General features: G+C 32.3%; 1 protein-coding gene across 1 annotated transcript; it reads left to right on the top strand.

Moving 5' to 3' along the window:
• The first annotated feature begins 5942 nt into the window (after nt 1–5942).
• LOC125066451 (putative fatty acyl-CoA reductase CG5065) lies at nt 5943–16652 on the top strand. The gene is made up of 11 exons (XM_047674522.1): nt 5943–6094; nt 12596–12701; nt 12863–12979; nt 13305–13427; nt 13866–13991; nt 14332–14485; nt 14984–15085; nt 15175–15361; nt 15845–15951; nt 16094–16223; nt 16427–16652. Exons 1-11 carry the CDS (start codon nt 5943–5945, stop codon nt 16650–16652), a joined length of 1530 nt encoding a protein of 509 aa, XP_047530478.1.
• The last annotated feature ends 1933 nt before the right edge of the window (nt 16653–18585 follow it).

Here is an 18585-nt window from a genome sequence, read left to right on the forward strand (position 1 = left end):
AGGGCACAGATTATTTCGCCAATGTCAAGTGCGAGACAAAAAAACATAATTCCACAACAGATAAAATATTGTCACCGTGACCTGACAAAGTGTTAGTCAAAACAAAATTTTTATATTTCATAATTAAGTTATAAAACATAAAATTTAATCACCTTAACTGAAGTAAGTACAGGCACAAGGGACATAACATCATAGTTCGCAAGGCTTTTTGCATTGGCGATGCTAATAGCAGTGTAATATCATTTTCACATTGTGAAACTCTAATATAACACTTATATCTATAGGGAGTAGCGATTACTTGCCATCAGGTGGTACATTAGCCCGCCCGTCGATCTATTTGAAATGAAAAAAGGCAACGACGTTAACGGTATACAAACGTTGTGTTTAATTGAAAAAAATAGGAAGTCTAACATACTAGTCTTAACCCTACATTCATTGGATGGTGGTGTTTGGTATCATGCATTCGACAAAAACTTAATTCGTAAATAATATCTATCATACCCTTGTCGCTCTGACTATCATAGATCATATATTATTTAACTTCTGGTGGACGGCTTTGCACTGTGCAATTTATTAAAAAATATACGTGAATTTTTTTTATTATTTATTTATATTTTATTAGTTCCAGAGATCACGCCGAAAACAAACAAATTCGACCTCTTTTCAATATTAGTACAGATTAATTTATTCTCTTAATTTTTTGAACCATTCATATTCCTTCATTCACAATCATTATTATTTTCTATCGCAATAGACGAAGAAGAAAAAGTGAGCACGTCGGCTTGCATTCGACGGGCGTTTTTAAAAAAAGAACAACCAAAGTCCTTTTACAAAGTTCAAAGTATTTTCATGTCAAATTTATTCCTTGCTCTAAAACTGCACTAGGTTTTGTTTTCGCTAGCACCAAAAGTGCAAAATTTCAGGTACATCGGTTGAATGGTACGAGCTTAAAATCCAGTTAGAGACGATATGGTTCAGTGAGTAGATAACGTTATACTTAACCGATGATTCGAGCACCACGGAATTCTCGTGGGTTCAATTTAGGATTATAATAAATAATAATACATCTCACGTAATGAAAAACATACGGGGCGAATAAAAAATTGGCTGTTAAAATGAAAACATTTAGGTAACGTAGTAGAATATCTCTGAACTTTTTCCTCAGACCTTAGCCTGGCAGTGGGACGTTAACAAAATTGTGCTAACAGATTAACTAACTATTAAAAAAAAATAGAAATGTTAGATTTCACTTGGTGGTAGGGCTGGGTCTGGGTAGGTACCACGCACTCATTAGATATTCTACCGCCAAACAGCAATACTCAGTATTGTTGTGTTCTGGTTTGAAGGGTGAGTGAGCCAGTGTACAGGAATAAGGGACATAACATCTTAGATCTCAAGGTTGGGCGCATTGGTGATGAAAGGAATGGTTAATATTTCTTACAGCGCCATTGTCTATGGGGGATGGTGACCACTTCACATCATCAGGTGGCCCACTTGCTCGTCCGCCAATCAATATAATAAAATTAAAAACAATACACAAATGGAAAATAAGATTTAATGGAAAATCGTTCCTTTTTCATGGTATAAAACAATTTCAGTACCCACTAGACCAATTGCTCTCGTAGTTTCTCAGTGAAATTAAATATTATATTTTGTACGTGTTTTTACTTTACGTTTTTTTTTTCCCGTAGGAATTCAAAGAGGAAATTACTTCTATAAGCTTCAAGATACGTATTTTATTTCAAACGGTCTTTGTTGGAATATAATTCAGTCATTGTATGTTTCTAAAATGTATTTTAATTCATGTAATTATATATTAATCAAAATATATAATTATATTACTTATCACTTTATATGCCTTATATGAGTGTTGTTATATACAATTCTTTATTTTGTTGATATGATCAATTTACTTGAATTATTTTTATCTCATTGCAATAAAATTTTTTATTAAACTCTCAGATTTAAAAACAAAAAATAGATGGTTGCTTAATTTGTATGTTATAATTCATCTCGAGGAAACCTGCATTTGTCTAATTTCAACTACGATCTGCCACATATGTATCCACCAATTGGAGCAGCATGTTGGAATGAGCTCCAAACCTTATCCTCAAAGGGAGATGAGGCTTTAGCCCAACAGTGGGAAATTTACAGGCTGTTCCTTAAAGTGATTTGAATGAATTAGAATGGTTATTAATGGATTTTTTTAAGGATGTAGATTGTTACAATTCAAAAACAAATATGTTTTTGTATTAAAAAAATATTTCTGGATTGAGTTCCCTTTCTTCATTACTTAATGCACATTCACACAGAAAGTCCGTATCGAGGATTGTTTTTATCTGATCCCTAACTACTGGAGGTTATCTTTACACCGTATTTGCAGAACCGTATTAAGCCTGACTGACGGACTTGTTAAGCTGATGTATTTAATGTCGGGTCGCTATTTTTACTGTATCTGAAATACTGTTGTTTTTGAAGTCGGCGTTACAAATATATACTGTAACAAAAAGTATACTATAAAACGAACCTGTGAAACGGATGTCTGAATGTAGCTTTATGTTGATACGTAATTTCTTATTAAATTAAATCAACGCTACAATTAGTAGATGCTATAGGTAACAAGATACACAATGCAACCGCAAACAACGATGCTCCACATAGACACACAAGGGTTGTAACAAAGTTGTCTTAACATATATGCACATTGTATATACATAAACTAAAATCTATTTAGCGAACACATTTGTGATGTAAAAAACAATGTCTGTAAAATGCGGCACAATATCTTTCTAGGCAAATCAGATGATAATGTGACACTACCAGAGCTATATAAAACGCTGGACCAAAAACTTTACTTGCTTTCCAAATCATGGGAATACACACTGTTTGATTCCTAATTACCGGATTCTGTTATTACCTGACCTGTGATGCTATTATCGCAATTCTATAAGACACTCTAGACGAAGAAGGCGGTTAATCTGATTGTTTCTGATCCAGTGTAGTTAAATTATGGTGGTTAGAACTGTACTTTCGACACATCCATAAAATGAACTGAAGGTTTTAATAAATTATTTTCATACTGAATGAAGAATGTGATTCAATTCTGAATTTACAAGTTCTAATTCATTAAGAGAAGCAAGGAGGTCAGATGGTTTTAGACGAATGGCAGGTGCTCAACGGATGCGCTTAACACAGGACCCTAAAAATAAGCACGTAAGAGAATATAGATTCTCTCTTCTCTCTGAACATAGGTTCAGCAGTGGATTAGAGTGGGCTTTATAATTATGAGTTCACTTATAAATAGCTTGATATAAATCAAATTATATTGTCTGTACTCGTAAACGAAAATGTTTATCTGATTGAAGATCAATAGCACTTTTCTATTTGTCGAGGAGATATAAGAAACTTTAATAATATTTATATAAACATTGTAGCTCTGAGCTGATGTTGCAGCTTCATTTGAAGTCATTTTTTTATTACACAGTTATGAAAATCTAGCTATGTCGTAAGTAAATAACCTAGAAGATGTTTATCTCAAAACAAAACAAATTTATCGAACGTTTTGACCATTAGATGACATCATATCGCTCGATAATTTTCATTCATTAATATTTGGACACTTATCTCATATTATCTAGGATTAAATAGTCGCGAGTGTAAAATCAAAATCACTCTTTCATAGCGTGATACATTTTTATATATTTATTATTAATAATTGAGAACAGGATTGATTGATGATTTTAACTTGATAGAATTATTAGAGTACTTTAGTCAGACTTTTCTTAAAAAATTTCATATTCAATTTACATATTTATTAGCGCTGTGGTTACAACGCGTGCATCCTAACCGATGATTGCGGGTTCAAATCCAGGCAAACACTACTGAATTTTCATATGCTTAATTTGTGTTTATATTTTTTTTTATTCATCTCGTGAGGAAACATGCATGTGTCTAATTTCAATGAAATTCTGCCACAAGTGTATCCACCAACCCGCGTTGGAGTAGCGTGGTGGAATATGCTGCAAACCCTTTCCTCAAAAGGAGACGAGGCTTTAGCCCAGCAGTGGGAAATTTATAGGCTGTTAATGTTGAATAATGTTAAATAACTAGTTGTCACCTCTTTGCTTTGCTGGCGTTTTAGAGGTTTGTCGTTAAGTGTTGAGCATATAAAAGTAGCCTATGTCCTGCCTAATTTCGTCTAATGCTCTTCAATGGTTAGACCGTTGAAAAACAGAGATAAACAGTTAATTTCGCTTTTATAATATTAGTAGACATAGATTTTTATACAGGTTTCTGATCCCATATATTTAAGATGGCTATCATATTTAATATACCTATTCCATTGATAAATGTTAAATTTATTTTTCAAAAAGAAAAAAGTTTCATTAATATTATTTTATTACCAAGATATTCAGTCTTAGAATATGTGCCATTATAATTTTTATTTCATATATACATGGTGTTTATTTAAAACAATTAAAATTTAATGGGGGTGTAATAGGACAAGTCGATTACTTTTCGAACGAGCTAAACTTTGAGTCAATTAAATTGTCTTACATCAGATATCCGAGAGAACAAAAAAGGATTATAAGAAATATTTACGAATTCACGTGAATACATGCAAAAACCCATCACACCTTCTTGAACTTTCTAACGAACAATGGGAATCTTAGCTTAGATATACATACTTCTACTCTCTATTACTCAAGATAATACTTGTAGTATCGGTTACATTAATATCGCTTTTGTTTATAACGACTACACATCTTGTATTGAATGCGTTGAAAACAAAGTGAAATTATTTGCTGATAACCAATTTTTCCTTATTTTTTTATTCAAATCAAATTATAAATGCAATAAGGTGTTATCGGCCTAAAATAGACTGAGCAGTTCCATTAGACCGTGATGGAAGCGCTTGATGGAGCTGGCACTGAATTTGAATAGTGTAGTTCCCTCCGTCACGGTGCGGCACCGATCTCGGAAATCATTAAATCGTTCAAGAAGTGGAGAATGGAAATGTTGAAGATGATAATATAATATATGTGTGTGTAATATTCATAAATAAGACACACACATAAGAAAACAGTTTCTCTTGTATTATTTTTAAGTGAGAATATAAAAAATATATACATAATATACACACAAATATCGAACAAACACGGCTACGGCTTGATGTGGTATTTTTCATCTTACACAGGTAATGACAGGTCTTGGTTGTTTTTGAAAATACCTGGGTATTATCAGATTGGAAGCAGAGACGACGTATCACCGCCATGGCACGGACCGCGTCACCTTGCAGTGAAGAGGCAGATCCTGGTTCGTAAGAACGGACGAGACCTCTCCCTGCAAGGGTTCATGTTGGCTGTTCCACGTAGAATTAGAGAGTAGTCGTAGCCGTATTATTGAGACAGTCATGGTCTAGAATGAGACGGCAATGTGGAAAGTAAAAGGGCTGACTCTGTTTAGCGGAGACGACGATAGTATCATCTTCCACAGCCACCACCACTGGGACTTAAAATTGTAGGGCATTCATAAGTAGGGTTCCGTGGATGAGTGAGGCTTCAGGGGTCTTACTCAATTCAAAAAATATATAAAATAATAAAATAACTATCAGATTGCTAAAATCATTCAAGAAATATAAAAAAAATATTATAATCACTATGAAATTGGATCGTATATATTGATGACATTTAAAATATAATGTGAGATAATCACATATCTGACTCGTATTCAAAAAAATATTATCACCGGAAGTTAATATCGATCAGTATTATTAAAAACTATTTATAATTTTTGCGTGCGAACAGTACGAGATACAGTATACATATATTCTCATCTGTTTTTTGATGATGACATAGAATATATATTAGATAATATGTATATTACTAAATCACATATGAGTTGCTTAACTAAAGTTTATGTGGGATTCGGCGATGCTGAGAATGCCTGAACGTGCACACCAGCTCACCGGAATATCCATTAACATACTAGCGATACCCTCCTACTACTTCAGGGGCTCGCTTGTGCATGCTATCGTGACACCCCGACAGTTGGCCCACCTTTTGCGGGTGGTCAAACTAGAGGATCTTCCGAGGTACAGAGAACTTAGCAAGATTCTTTGTGCCCATGGAAATCTCGGTGACACTTACAGCAGGGGGAGAAGGTATGCGTAGTGCTGACGTCTTCTCCCAGGTCTTCTTTGGCGGAGCGACTCAGCGAAGGCACTTTCTTCATGTAATTGGCCCGCGGTCTTTTTTTTGACATGACACTTTTGCAGAAAGAGACCATCTCCATCTATGTTTAGATAACATGTGATTTAGCTATAATACTATTTAATTATTTAAGCCTTAACTAACTTTTTATGATCAACTTCTTCAAATTGTTGTTGATGAAAATGGAGCATTAGTCGAGAGAAGCAGTTGACAGTTTCGTGAGTGGATGGATGGATAAGGATGTAAGATGGATATAGAGGTAGAGGACAACTAAAGAAACGATGAATGGATTGTGTCAAAGACAATACGGCTTAAAAAATGTTACTTGTGAGATCACGTCAGTCAGAAAAGTATAGAAGAAGAATACATGCTGCGCCCACACCATATATGTTATTTTAATAATAAATAAATTGTGGTTTACGTTATGGGTTTACATATAATCTATTATTATTATTCCTTCAAAATTAAATTACTTGTAACCTCGACCGTGCTGTTCAATCTCAATAGTGTCTTCTCCATCGTACGTGACATTGGTGAGTTAAAAAGTGCATTAGCGGAAAAAAATAATTAATTACAAGCTAATGCCAAAATGTTAGAAGTGAATGTTAAATAACGGTAACACATTTAATATAGGAACTGGAGATACTTACAGCTCGTATATATTTTGAGCGATGAAAGCATAATTGATATTCGACGAGCTACTCCATTTCTTAGAATCGACGTGACTTAGCTTTACATTCATTTTTCATACCCTGTATAGTTTGGCGTAAATACTGGAGTGGGTTTTGCTCGAAATTTCACTGCGAGATTGAGACAGAAAATATGAAATCCGCAGATGCAGTAAAATAACAATTGTAGAACTGAAGACGCAGTAGGCAGAGTACTTAGCTCGTGGAATGGACGGTGCTGGGGCAAAAAAGTTCTTGATTGACCACGAATTGGAAGACATAGCATAAGTATCGCACTTGTAAGGATCTCTGGAAGCCAATGGATCCAGGGAGCGGAAGTTTTTATCCAGCAATGAACGTCTTCAGGCTAAGATTACGTGATTCATATAGAATATTAGTTAAGGCTTGCATGATGAGTGAACCAATGTAATCACAGGCTCGAGGTATATAAAATTTTGGATCCCATGATTGGAGTCACATAGGATTTAGCTTAGCCTGGTTCAGGTATAATTGTTTACCTATTTTAATCGTATCGTTCACAAACATATTTTCTTGAAATCTATTGACACATACATATTTTTTGAATTTTCTGGTTGGTTATAAATTAAAAGGTTTCAAATAAATTTATTAAATAAAAAGAGTAAGTGGAAGTATAATTTAATTTACATATTATTATATGCTTCTATAAAATTGTTTTATTAGCTTATCATTTTTCAATAATCATAACTCCGGATATCACTATCAATAATTAATTCCGATTGTGATCACCAATCTGGTTTGATATACAACACATTTTCCTACTAGATCCCAATTTTTTTTTAAACGACAATGCCTAATATACTGAAAATGGATGTTCATGAATCCTGTGTGCGAAAGTGCGGAAAGGGGTCACATGAACCCCGGTAATTCGCATTCAGATTCGATCGTTTAAAAATACGTTATTAGCGCGTTTTGTGATTTATCTAAAGTATTTAATTGTATCGAGCACGAAATGCTTTTATACAAGGTAAAAAATAAGGTGTTAATGGTAAAGCTGTTGATCTCATTGCTTCATATTTGAATCAAATAATTGAACTTATGTCTATTAATGGAATGAAGTCTTCTGGATCTGTAATAAGAATGGGTATTCCACAAGGATCAAGTTTGGATCCTTTTTTATTTTTGTTATATATAAATGATCTTCCTTTTTATGTTCAAGGTATTTTTTATACTGTATTCCTTGCTAATGATACTTTATTACTTTTTAAACTTGAAAGAAAACAAGCTAATTATGAGAACGTAAACAATACAATCAATGATGCAAAGTTGGTTTACAAAAATGATTTATAAAGCAAAATTATACATAAGAATGAACAGCTAACATTAAAAAAATGTGTTCTAAATGACAATGTATGTCAGTACATTATTTCTAGGAATCACTTTAGATTCATAACTTCAGTGGAATCCTCATTTATCATCCCTGACAGGGAGACGCAGCTCCGTAGCCTACGCGGTTAGAAAAGTTAGACAACTGATGTTGATACTGCTCGATTAGTATAGTTTGGTTACTTTAAACCTCATGTCAAAGAAAAACATTAATAAATAAGGCATATTATTTCATACAAGATTATAGTAAATATAAAAATGCGTGGACTTAGTATTTGTTGATTTCTAGACTGGCCATTTAAATTTAATTGTGCCTATTCATCTCAATAGAATCTACATTTCGAACTAGTGGTAGATTACCATTTAATTCAATAAGGTATCATGGCGTTTCAAATGTGTTTTTATGAGCCTACTTAAATTAAGTATATTTAGATTTTGATTAGTCATGTACTACAAATTCTCATGTACTGTTTTGCACATATAGACATGGCCAAAACGTACAATCAACCACTTTGCGAAAGGCCATCAATAACGGTTCAAATTTAACATGAACGCTATTCAATTATGCAGATGGGTTATTTGACTACATCACCTTCACCTTCACCTTGGAACATATAACCTTCGATTAGTCGAATTTCTCGTCATAATCACAGAATCTATTAGATATAACTTTGTCATACCTTTCATGGCAAACAGTATCGAAACGTAAATAATAAAAATAATCACTAATACTCGTATCTTTGAAGAATAAATAAAAAATGATTATGAAGAAAAAAACTGAAGTCACTCACATAGCTTACAAATATGATTAACTGAAATTGAAGCAATCGGATCTCCTAGTATGCCATTGGACCAATGAACGTTGGAGCAGATGATTCTAAGAGTGAAAATGCGGATTGAGGCAGGAGGACCGATGAACTCAAAGGCTTAGATACAGAACCAGGACCTTATGAAAAGTATGTTCAGCATTATGACGGTAGGCTGACTAGAAGCGGTACATTCAGATACTTAAATCACATCAGTCATACTTGTTGTTTCGGATGACACCTGTAATATGTACTTTGTATACAAAACAAGACGTGAATATGACGGACGTTGTATAGTTCACTACACTTTAATCAAAAACATCATCTAAAATTAAAAGATGATTAACAAAGATAAGTTTCATGTAGAAGATAATGATTTATCAAAGAAATTCACTCTATAATAAATAGGACGCTAGAACGAAATTGTCGTTAATCGTTGCATTATCGTGGTGATACAGTTTCAAATATATAACCGTGTAAAGGGAAACAGTGCTCTTGGTTTTAATTATATATTTGGTAAGGATTTTATTTAATTTAAATATTTCGATATTTATTTTAGTTTTTTGACTTTTATTAAAAAGTCGATGTTATTATGTCTATTTTTGGAAGTTCAAATATTGACGATTCATTACATTTAATGACTTAAAGCGTACCTATTCTTTTTATTTTTATATTTTATTAGGATTTTAAATGCGGTCTCAAGCCTATTTTTATTTAATTTCGTTTCGAGAGAGTTGCGTGAATCGTGTATATAAGTAGCCAACCAATATATGTGTGTCGCGAAAGCTTAAGCATTCATTTTAATAACCTCCAGTTAATATATATTATTGTGAAATGTTTATAATTTTACTAATATTCTGTGACATTATAAAAAAAAAAATTACATTTCTAACATACTTTAATTATCTAAGGTATTTTAATTTAACAAATAAAGTAAAATTCGTTCCTTCGTTCAAGGAAGTTTTAAATTAAATTATTTCTTCGACAACTACTAATTTATGTAGTGTAAAGGCATTTAGAGTCGTGAGAAATTAAGTCTTAAATTATCTATTGAAAAAAGAAATACTCATATATGAAATTACAGATAGATTATTAAATATTAAATTATTAATGCAAGAAACATAAAAATATTTATGGACTTTATTATATAAAACGTATTAATAAGTTAAAAAATGGATGAAATTATGTCAATATTATTTTGTTTACATCTGTGTGTCTATTTCCCTTCTTTTATATTAAAAGAATATAAACGATAGCTTTGTATGTATACGTATTAATATAGTTCTATTCATAATCAGTATATCTGGCTCATCTACCTTTTGTTAGAATATATTTGACGCTGTATTGAACAAACCTATTAGATGCATCACTTGATAAATGACTTTAGCTTGTTGTTAAAATATTCAACAAGCTAAGCTTAAACTAAGTTATAATATTCGGTTGAAAGTTGAGAATCAAAGACAATATTATAACCTTATTGCTATAAAACATTACTTTGTAGTGAGGCCTAAGAAGTCTAAATAACGATTTTTTTTTAAACGCGGTCTCAAGCATGTTTATTTATTTATTTTTGACAGGGTTTGCGTTGGTCGTGTTCATAAGTAGCCAAGTAGTCAATACACGTCACGAAAGTTTGAACATTACATTATTTTTATTTGATAACATATTATACGCAAAACGGCAAATATAAGTTAGCGAGTTGAAAACAAGCAGATTCAAGACGTATACATTTTTAAATAGAATCACAATTCGTAAAAATATATATTAATATTTATAGGCTAATAATGATGAGAGATGTAAATTTTGTCGTGTATTGAGTATCAATCATAATATATAAATTAAATATTATTTAAATATACATGTGGAGATGTGATGTAGTGGATGTGTTAATAAAAAAAGGTATAGTGGTAACAATGTAAATCAAAATATGATTGGACACATTGGATTTAATTAGTCTTACTCACACACACATGATATTGACTTCATCTGTAGCTATATCGATATTTTCACTTGGTGGTCGGGCTTTGTGCAAGCCCGTCTGGGTAGTTACCACCCACTCATCAGATATTCTACCACCAAATAACAGTACTCTGTATTGTTGTGTTCCGGTTAGAAGGGTGAGTGAGCCAGTGTAATCACAGGCAATGGGACACAACATCTTAGCTCCCGAGGTTGGTGGCGCATAGTTGATGTAAGGAATGGTTAATATTTCTTACAGCGCCTTTGTCTATGGGCGGTGGTGACCACTTACCAATAGGTGGCTTATATGCTCGTCCGCCAACCAATTCCATAAAAAAAAAAACTGATGTTAGTGGGAAAACATGTGTGTCGGTTGATTTTTATCTCGATCGATTTGTATTAGTTCAACGCTAGAAAAAAATAATTCAATTAGTGAAGCAATTATTGTCAGATATACGTCAATTCAATTGACACAGAGATCTTAACGGTGGAACTGTTAAAATGTCACGAAGGCTCTGAACTTTATTAGTGATGTACTTAATATATTATTTGTACATTGCTTTCATACCGTGCAGGGAAGGAAATTTACACGTATCGAAAGGTTTTTCGAAATTAGACGCTCTACTTCAACTTTTAATTAATTTAAAATATCAACAATTTCATTGAAATATTACATTCAAATATGACGTAACAAAAATATATAGATACTGTTCAGAATTTTGTAATCATATATTCTTTATCGGAATAATCGGTCTATATTCAGCGGTTGGAGACGATAATCATTGAAATTACATAATGCAATCGTTAATTGATATGATAATTACGTAAGCTAATTACCCTAGAAGGGCGAAGATCTTTTTTTCAATAATATATCAGAATGATTTACGTTGAGGATTAAAAATAGTTCGAACGCAAATGGAAACGGATGCAAGATAACTTTTTCTATGATCTCGTAGATTCGAAAGCCGATCTCTGTTAAATAACAATACCTTAATCAAATCCTTAAATATTTTAATGTTTTTTCATTAATAATTTAATATACAAGTGTTTACAACTGCAAACGGAAAGCTATAATTTGAAATAAGCGACGAATTCTGCTCCGTTTGTTCCCTATATCATATCCATTCATTCCCTGCTGAAATTAATTAGACATTATTTTGATATTTTGCGGTCAATATTTTCCCACTTTTATTTCAAGTGTATTCATATACATGTGAACTATTAAAGAGTTAAGAGTATTTCACGCGACTTTCGGGATTAATGCTGATTCTCTGAAATCAGTTATTATTATTATTTGCATTTATTAAATAGGTACTGATTGTTTTTTTATTAACAAACTATTAATCAAACTACCATTATATAGAATGTGTGTGCTCTCTCATTAAAAATGTGATACATCGTGTTTATTTTGCAATAAGTTCAAAAATGGATGAAATTCTGTCAATTTTATTTCGTTCACATCTATTAATGAATCTATTTCCATTCTTTATATTAAAAGAATATAAACAATAGCGTATACGTATTAACAATAACAAGAATATTATTGAAAATAATTTTAATAATAATGTTTAAATCATTGTTTCAGAAAAGCCATCGCAATCATCATGAAAACAGATAAATACGTACCGATTTCCGATTTTTACGCCGGAAGATCGATCTTCATAACTGGAGGCACTGGATTCCTCGGAATTGTATGTTTAATATTAACAATATTTTTTTTATTTAATATTAATATGAAACGGTACAGAATGAGTCAATTATAATTTTCAATAAAATGTATTTAAAATAAAATTCCATTTTCAAAAATGTATCCTTGTTAAAGTTATTTATTATTTTTGTTTTAATTTTTAAGGTTCTAATAGAGAAGTTATTGTATGGATGTCCAGATATCGGCAACATATACATTCTCGTACGAGAAAAGAAAGGCGTGTCTCCCGCAGAGAGAGTTAAGAACCTTGTCAATAGCCCTGTAAGTATTATCTATACTAATATAAATGTGAATGTATGTCTGGTCTGTCTGTTGCTCTTTCACGGCCAAACCACTGAACTGAATCGATGGAATTTCAGCGAACAGCGCTCAGCGAAGCTGCGAGCGACAACTAGTGTCATATTAGTCTTTATATATGATAATATAATTCTATTCTATTTTTAATTTAATTAATAATCTATTTTTTTCCTTTCGAATCGAACGTATTCCATTTATAAAATTTTCGAATCGATTTTAAAAACGATCTATCAGTAATTAGTAACAAATTGATAAATGTTTTGTTTCAAACGTTTTTTTTTTTTTGTAGGTTTTCGAAAGACTTAAAACTGATAAACCAGAAAATTTGAAGAAAATAATACCAGTTATTGGAGACTTAACCGAGTTGAACCTGGGTATTAGTACGCAAGATCTGCAAATATTGTACGATGAGGTACGTATTTATTTTTTTGTATTATCGGATTCTTTTTTGTTTATTACTCGCATACTTCTTGGTGGTAGGGCTTTGTGCAAGCCCGTCTGGGTAGGTACCACCCGCTCATCAGATATGCTACCGCCAAATAACAGTACTACCTACCAGTGTAATCACAGGCACAAGGGACATAACATCTTAGTTCCCAAGGTTGGTGGCGCATAGCTGATGGTAGGAATGGTTAATATATCTTACAGCGCCTTTGTCTATGGGCGGTGGTGACCACTTACCATCAGGTGGCCCGCTATGTTCGCCCGCCAACCGATGCCATAAAAAAAAAAAAACTATTTCATAGGTCATCTTTGCAAGTGTGTAGCGTGGGCATTAAAATGCGTCTGTGTGGTTTTTTGAACTTTAATATTAATGTCAAATTTGTTCTATTTTTAAATATTTTTTTAGGTATCAGTGGTGTTTCATCTAGCAGCCACTATAAAGTTCAACGAACCGCTATCGGTGGCTGTGAAAATTAACGTCGGAGGTACCGAAGAAGTCATTAAGCTTTGTCAAAATATGAAAAATATAGAAGTACGTATTTAATTTATTCTCTATATTAACTCCTCCTGCTACATGTATATAATAAATTACGTATTTTAGTTTGAATAGTGAACCAGTGTAGCTATAGACACAAGAGGCACAATATCTTAGTCTGTAAAAAATAAATAATGTCGCACTTCTGGGCTAACGCTGCCTCCCCCTTTTGAGTAGAAGGTTTGGAACTAATTTATAATTAATTCGTCTAAGGTGAATTGTAACACGCTTTAGGGGGGTTCTTTCTCCAGCAATGTGACGTTAAGCGGTTGTTTAATTTCCGAAATGCTCAGAAAACCTACGTGGAAGTAGAAAGCTAATTGGTCCTGTATTCCAGGTCTTCGTCTACATGTCAACAATATTTTCAAATACCGATCACGAGAGGAAGACAATCGTTGAAAAGTTATACCCTAGTCCGAAGCATATGGACGAAGTCTACAGGATGATCGAGGAAAATGATCCGAAGGAGACATTTAGCCCCGAAGTTTTATGTAATTATATATATTTATTTACTTTGTTTACTAAGTTGGAAATTTATTTGGATATGACTTTTTAGTTTCTTAAGAAAGTCATGAACCATTACCTTACTAATTACGTATTAGACGACACTTCATCACATATTTTGTCGACACTTCATCACAGAAACTTGTCACGAAAGTTTGTCAACAGAAAAGTTTTCAATTTCTCTAGAGAAGATTTAGGGAGAGACGACGTTTTTGATACGTTTTGATATGACTGTCGAAGACAAGTATAAAACCATAGCCTAGATATGAGGTCAACCATTTGCTACCCAAATATTAAAATGACAATTTTAAGTTCCCTCCTAGGGAACTAAAAATGTCATTATCGATTAGTTTTTTAAGAGCCTTGAAATATATTAATCAGTCAATTTTTGGGCTTATTTTTATACTTTTTGCATCTGTTTCACGTCTGGTATAATAAAGTGTGAAATCTATTAATATAAGTTATTTCAAATTATCTTTTTATAGGTGGCCGTCCAAATACATATACTTTCACAAAAGCATTAGCGGAGAACATCGTTGCTGAAAAACGTGGATCTCTACCCACCGTCATGATACGTCCATCCGTAGGTAAGTAGTTGTTTTGAGTAACACCAATTCTTATAATTTGCAAAGAAGAGTAGGGACTAGTATCAACTAAAGATATGTATTTATTACAGTAACACCAGTTAAAGATGAGCCCGCAAAAGGATGGATAGCAAACTGGATGGGTCCCACGCCAATCTTAACTTTATTGGCTAAAGGTTGGGTCAGAGGATTGTACGGAGAAAATGAATTTACCTTCGAGATCATTCCCGTAGATTACGTCGTCAACATGACAATAATAGCCGCTGCTAGACAGAACAGGTACTTAAAATAAAAATTTAATATTATCGAACAGTTTCGATGTGAAATATGTCGTTACTATCCCTCTTCACCGTCGTTATCTACTCTCTCGTGTATGCGTGGCATATAATAATAATACTATACAACAGTATTTTTAAGTAGGCCCTTTAAAAAAATTAAAGCTCATATCAAAAAATAGATAAATAAGGCTTATTACTCAATACAAGATGATATTGGTAGAATCTACTTGAATCTACTAACCGGTGGTATTTTTATATTTAATTCAGCCCTAAAACATACAACAAAAGTACTTTTATGAGTCACCTTGAATAAGAAATGTTTTGATTTTATATCTATAATAAGTATTTATGATTTGTTTCTGTCATGCCTTATATCTTGCCAGTATTTGTGCGATGTCTATCTTGTATTAAGAAAATCTTTGAAAGTACTTTCCATAATATTGTTAGAGTTCCGTATAATTACATTTTTTTTCCGTTGATTCAGGTCAAAGGTGCTGTCGATATACCATTCGTGTTCCACTGCCGATAATCCTCTCACAGTGCTTAATGCTAAGATCAATTATTTGAAAGAAAGTTCAAAACACAACTTCAGTAAGTACATCGAACTACCTCTGTCTAAAAATTATTGGCACTATTTAGCTATGTAAAGATCAAAAATAGAATGCCTTAAATTATTTAAAATGTTTCTCATGTTTTTTGGCGTTCGATATTTAAAATATTGTTTTTTTTTTAGATGAATTACCCTTCCCGGGATTGATTTTCACAACATCCAATTGGCTGCTGTTTATAATAGCATTCATTTTTCAAACTATACCAGCCTATTTAGGAGACTTAGTTTTATACCTCAGTGGAAGACCTATCAGGTAATTTTTTTGTTTCATTTTGATGAAACATAAACAAATGAAAGCTTATCCCTTAACCCGCAAGAGCCCTTATCATTCTACATAATATAATAACGAAAACAGATACAGACCAGTTTTGATATAACTGATTTCCACGCAAATTAATGATTAATGATAAAAAGCTACATGCACAGTTACAAAAACGTATAATTTCTATTAAACAGGTACATAAAAATGCTTAAGAAACTAGAACTCTGTGTATCTACACTCAAATACTTCTCATCTCGTTGCTGGGCAATGAAAGCGTCGCGGGCGCAGGAATTGATAGGAACTTTAAACGAGCAAGATAAGAAGAAATTCCCCTGCAACCCACGTGATATCAACTGGGAAGAATATATGGCAACGTATTTCAATGGCGTCAACAAATACTTAATAAATCGTAGTAGTTAAAACTTAGTTTAGTATAAATGTTTAAATTAAATTTAGTATTAAATAGTCTTTAAGTGTAAATATTTTAACTTAATAGTTCTTCATTATTATATGTCTGAAGAGTGCGTCTGTTTGAACGCTAATCTCAGGACTTACTAGTCCGATTTGAAAACTATTTTCTCTTTTTATAAAATAAAACTTTATTTACGATAATATTTGTACATTTGGTGTGATACATACCTTATAAGAAGTAGTAACGTTAATGTGAAAATATTAATAATTATAAGTCTTATTGTAAAAAACTTTAGCTGTATAATATGGCTATGACCTTGCAAGAATCGATATCGAGGGAAAACCGCGTGAAAAAACTGGTTAAATGTACACATATGTAACTGCCTTGTAGATTTTAAGTGTTTTGTATTGTACCAAAATATTTAAATATAAATGCAATTATTTACCAACAATGTTTTTTTTTTCCTTTTTGTATTTATTTTTCATAATTTATATATTATGAGGTTCAATAATGAATATGTTACAGAACTTTTAAGTCTTCATTACATAGTATAAAAGAAAGTCGCTTACGATATCTGTCTCTAGGTATGATTAGATCTTTAAAATTACAAAACGGATTTTGATGCGGTTTTTTCTAAAATTATGAGTTACAATGTTTTTACAATTTACATTCCGAAAGTGTTTTAGCCCTACGTTCAATCTTATAACATTAGGTTGTATAAGCAATTTAATGCTTAAGAACTACATATTTACAGAATTTTTAGATTTAGAATCAACTTCCTCATCCAAGAAGACGACAAGCTCGAAGTCCAGCGAAGATCTGTTGATGTTCACTAAAAATATAAAATAACGCCAAAATTTATAAAAATAAAATGTAACTTTCAATAGGCTTGACTTAATATTGATTAACATATAACATTCTAATAACACGTAACAACACATATTAAACTTAATCAAAATTAGTAAATTGTGTAACTTTTCATATAGTACAATACATCCGACTCTTTCCGTTCCGTTAGGGACAATACACGAAGATTCCATTAAAGTTCTAAGACTCAAGTGATTTATTAACATATTGTTCTCTAATTGACATAATAACATTAGGTAAAGTAAATACTACGCATTTCGTTTTTGGAAATATAAAAATATGTTATGTCATGGAAACCTATATGCTAATATAACTGATCTGTACTCAGCAACTAAAAAAAAAAAGTTTTTAATATAATATTACGAATACTTTTTAGTCATTCATACATACCAAAAATAAAAAAGGTCCAAAAATGACTCCTTGTGGAACACGCATTCTTAGTGTAGCATGACTTCGTTTATGAATGTAAGTAAACTAAGCATTTAAAATATATTTGTATGTTCCAGATATCAATTAAATTATACATTACAGTTGCATTATAAAGTTTTGTAAAAACTAATCATAAATTTTCTTAAATTACGTCTCAAGGGATTTTATTATCACTTGTAAAATATAATAGAATAATATAACGCTTTAGAACTTGTATAACAAAACAGTAAGACTAAATGTATTTTTAGCATTAGCAGCCCGTAAATATCCCACTGCTGGGCTAAAGGCCTCCTCTCCCTTTGAGGAGAAGGTTTGGAGCATATTCCGCCACGCTGCTCCAATGCGGGTTGGCGCAATACACATGTGGCAGAATTTCGTTGAAATTAGACACATGCAGGTTTCCTCACGATGTTTTCCTTCACCGCCGAGCACGAGATGAATTATAAACACAAATTAAGCACATGAAATTTCAGTGGTGCCTGCCTGGGTTTGAACCCGAAATCATCGGTTAAGATGCACGCGTTCTAACCACTGGGCCATCTCGGCTCAATGTATACAAAAACAAAAAACATTTTGTACTTAGCTAAGCTTCCAAATCAGAGAAGGGCTTAGCCCAGCAGTGTGAAATTTATAAGTTGTTAATTT

This window comes from Vanessa atalanta, chromosome 9 (assembly GCF_905147765.1).
Source record: "Vanessa atalanta chromosome 9, ilVanAtal1.2, whole genome shotgun sequence".
Classification (NCBI taxonomy): Eukaryota; Metazoa; Arthropoda; class Insecta; order Lepidoptera; family Nymphalidae; genus Vanessa; species Vanessa atalanta.

Coding starts and splice junctions, on each gene's coding strand:
- LOC125066451 (XM_047674522.1), top strand. CDS start 5,943: ATGCCTGAACGTGCACACCAGCTCACCGGAATATCCATTAACATACTA. Junction 13,992..14,331: donor AAAATATGAAAAATATAGAA/GTACGTATTTAA, acceptor CCTGTATTCCAG/GTCTTCGTCTACATGTCAAC. Junction 15,952..16,093: donor AAGTTCAAAACACAACTTCA/GTAAGTACATCG, acceptor TTTTTTTTTTAG/ATGAATTACCCTTCCCGGGA.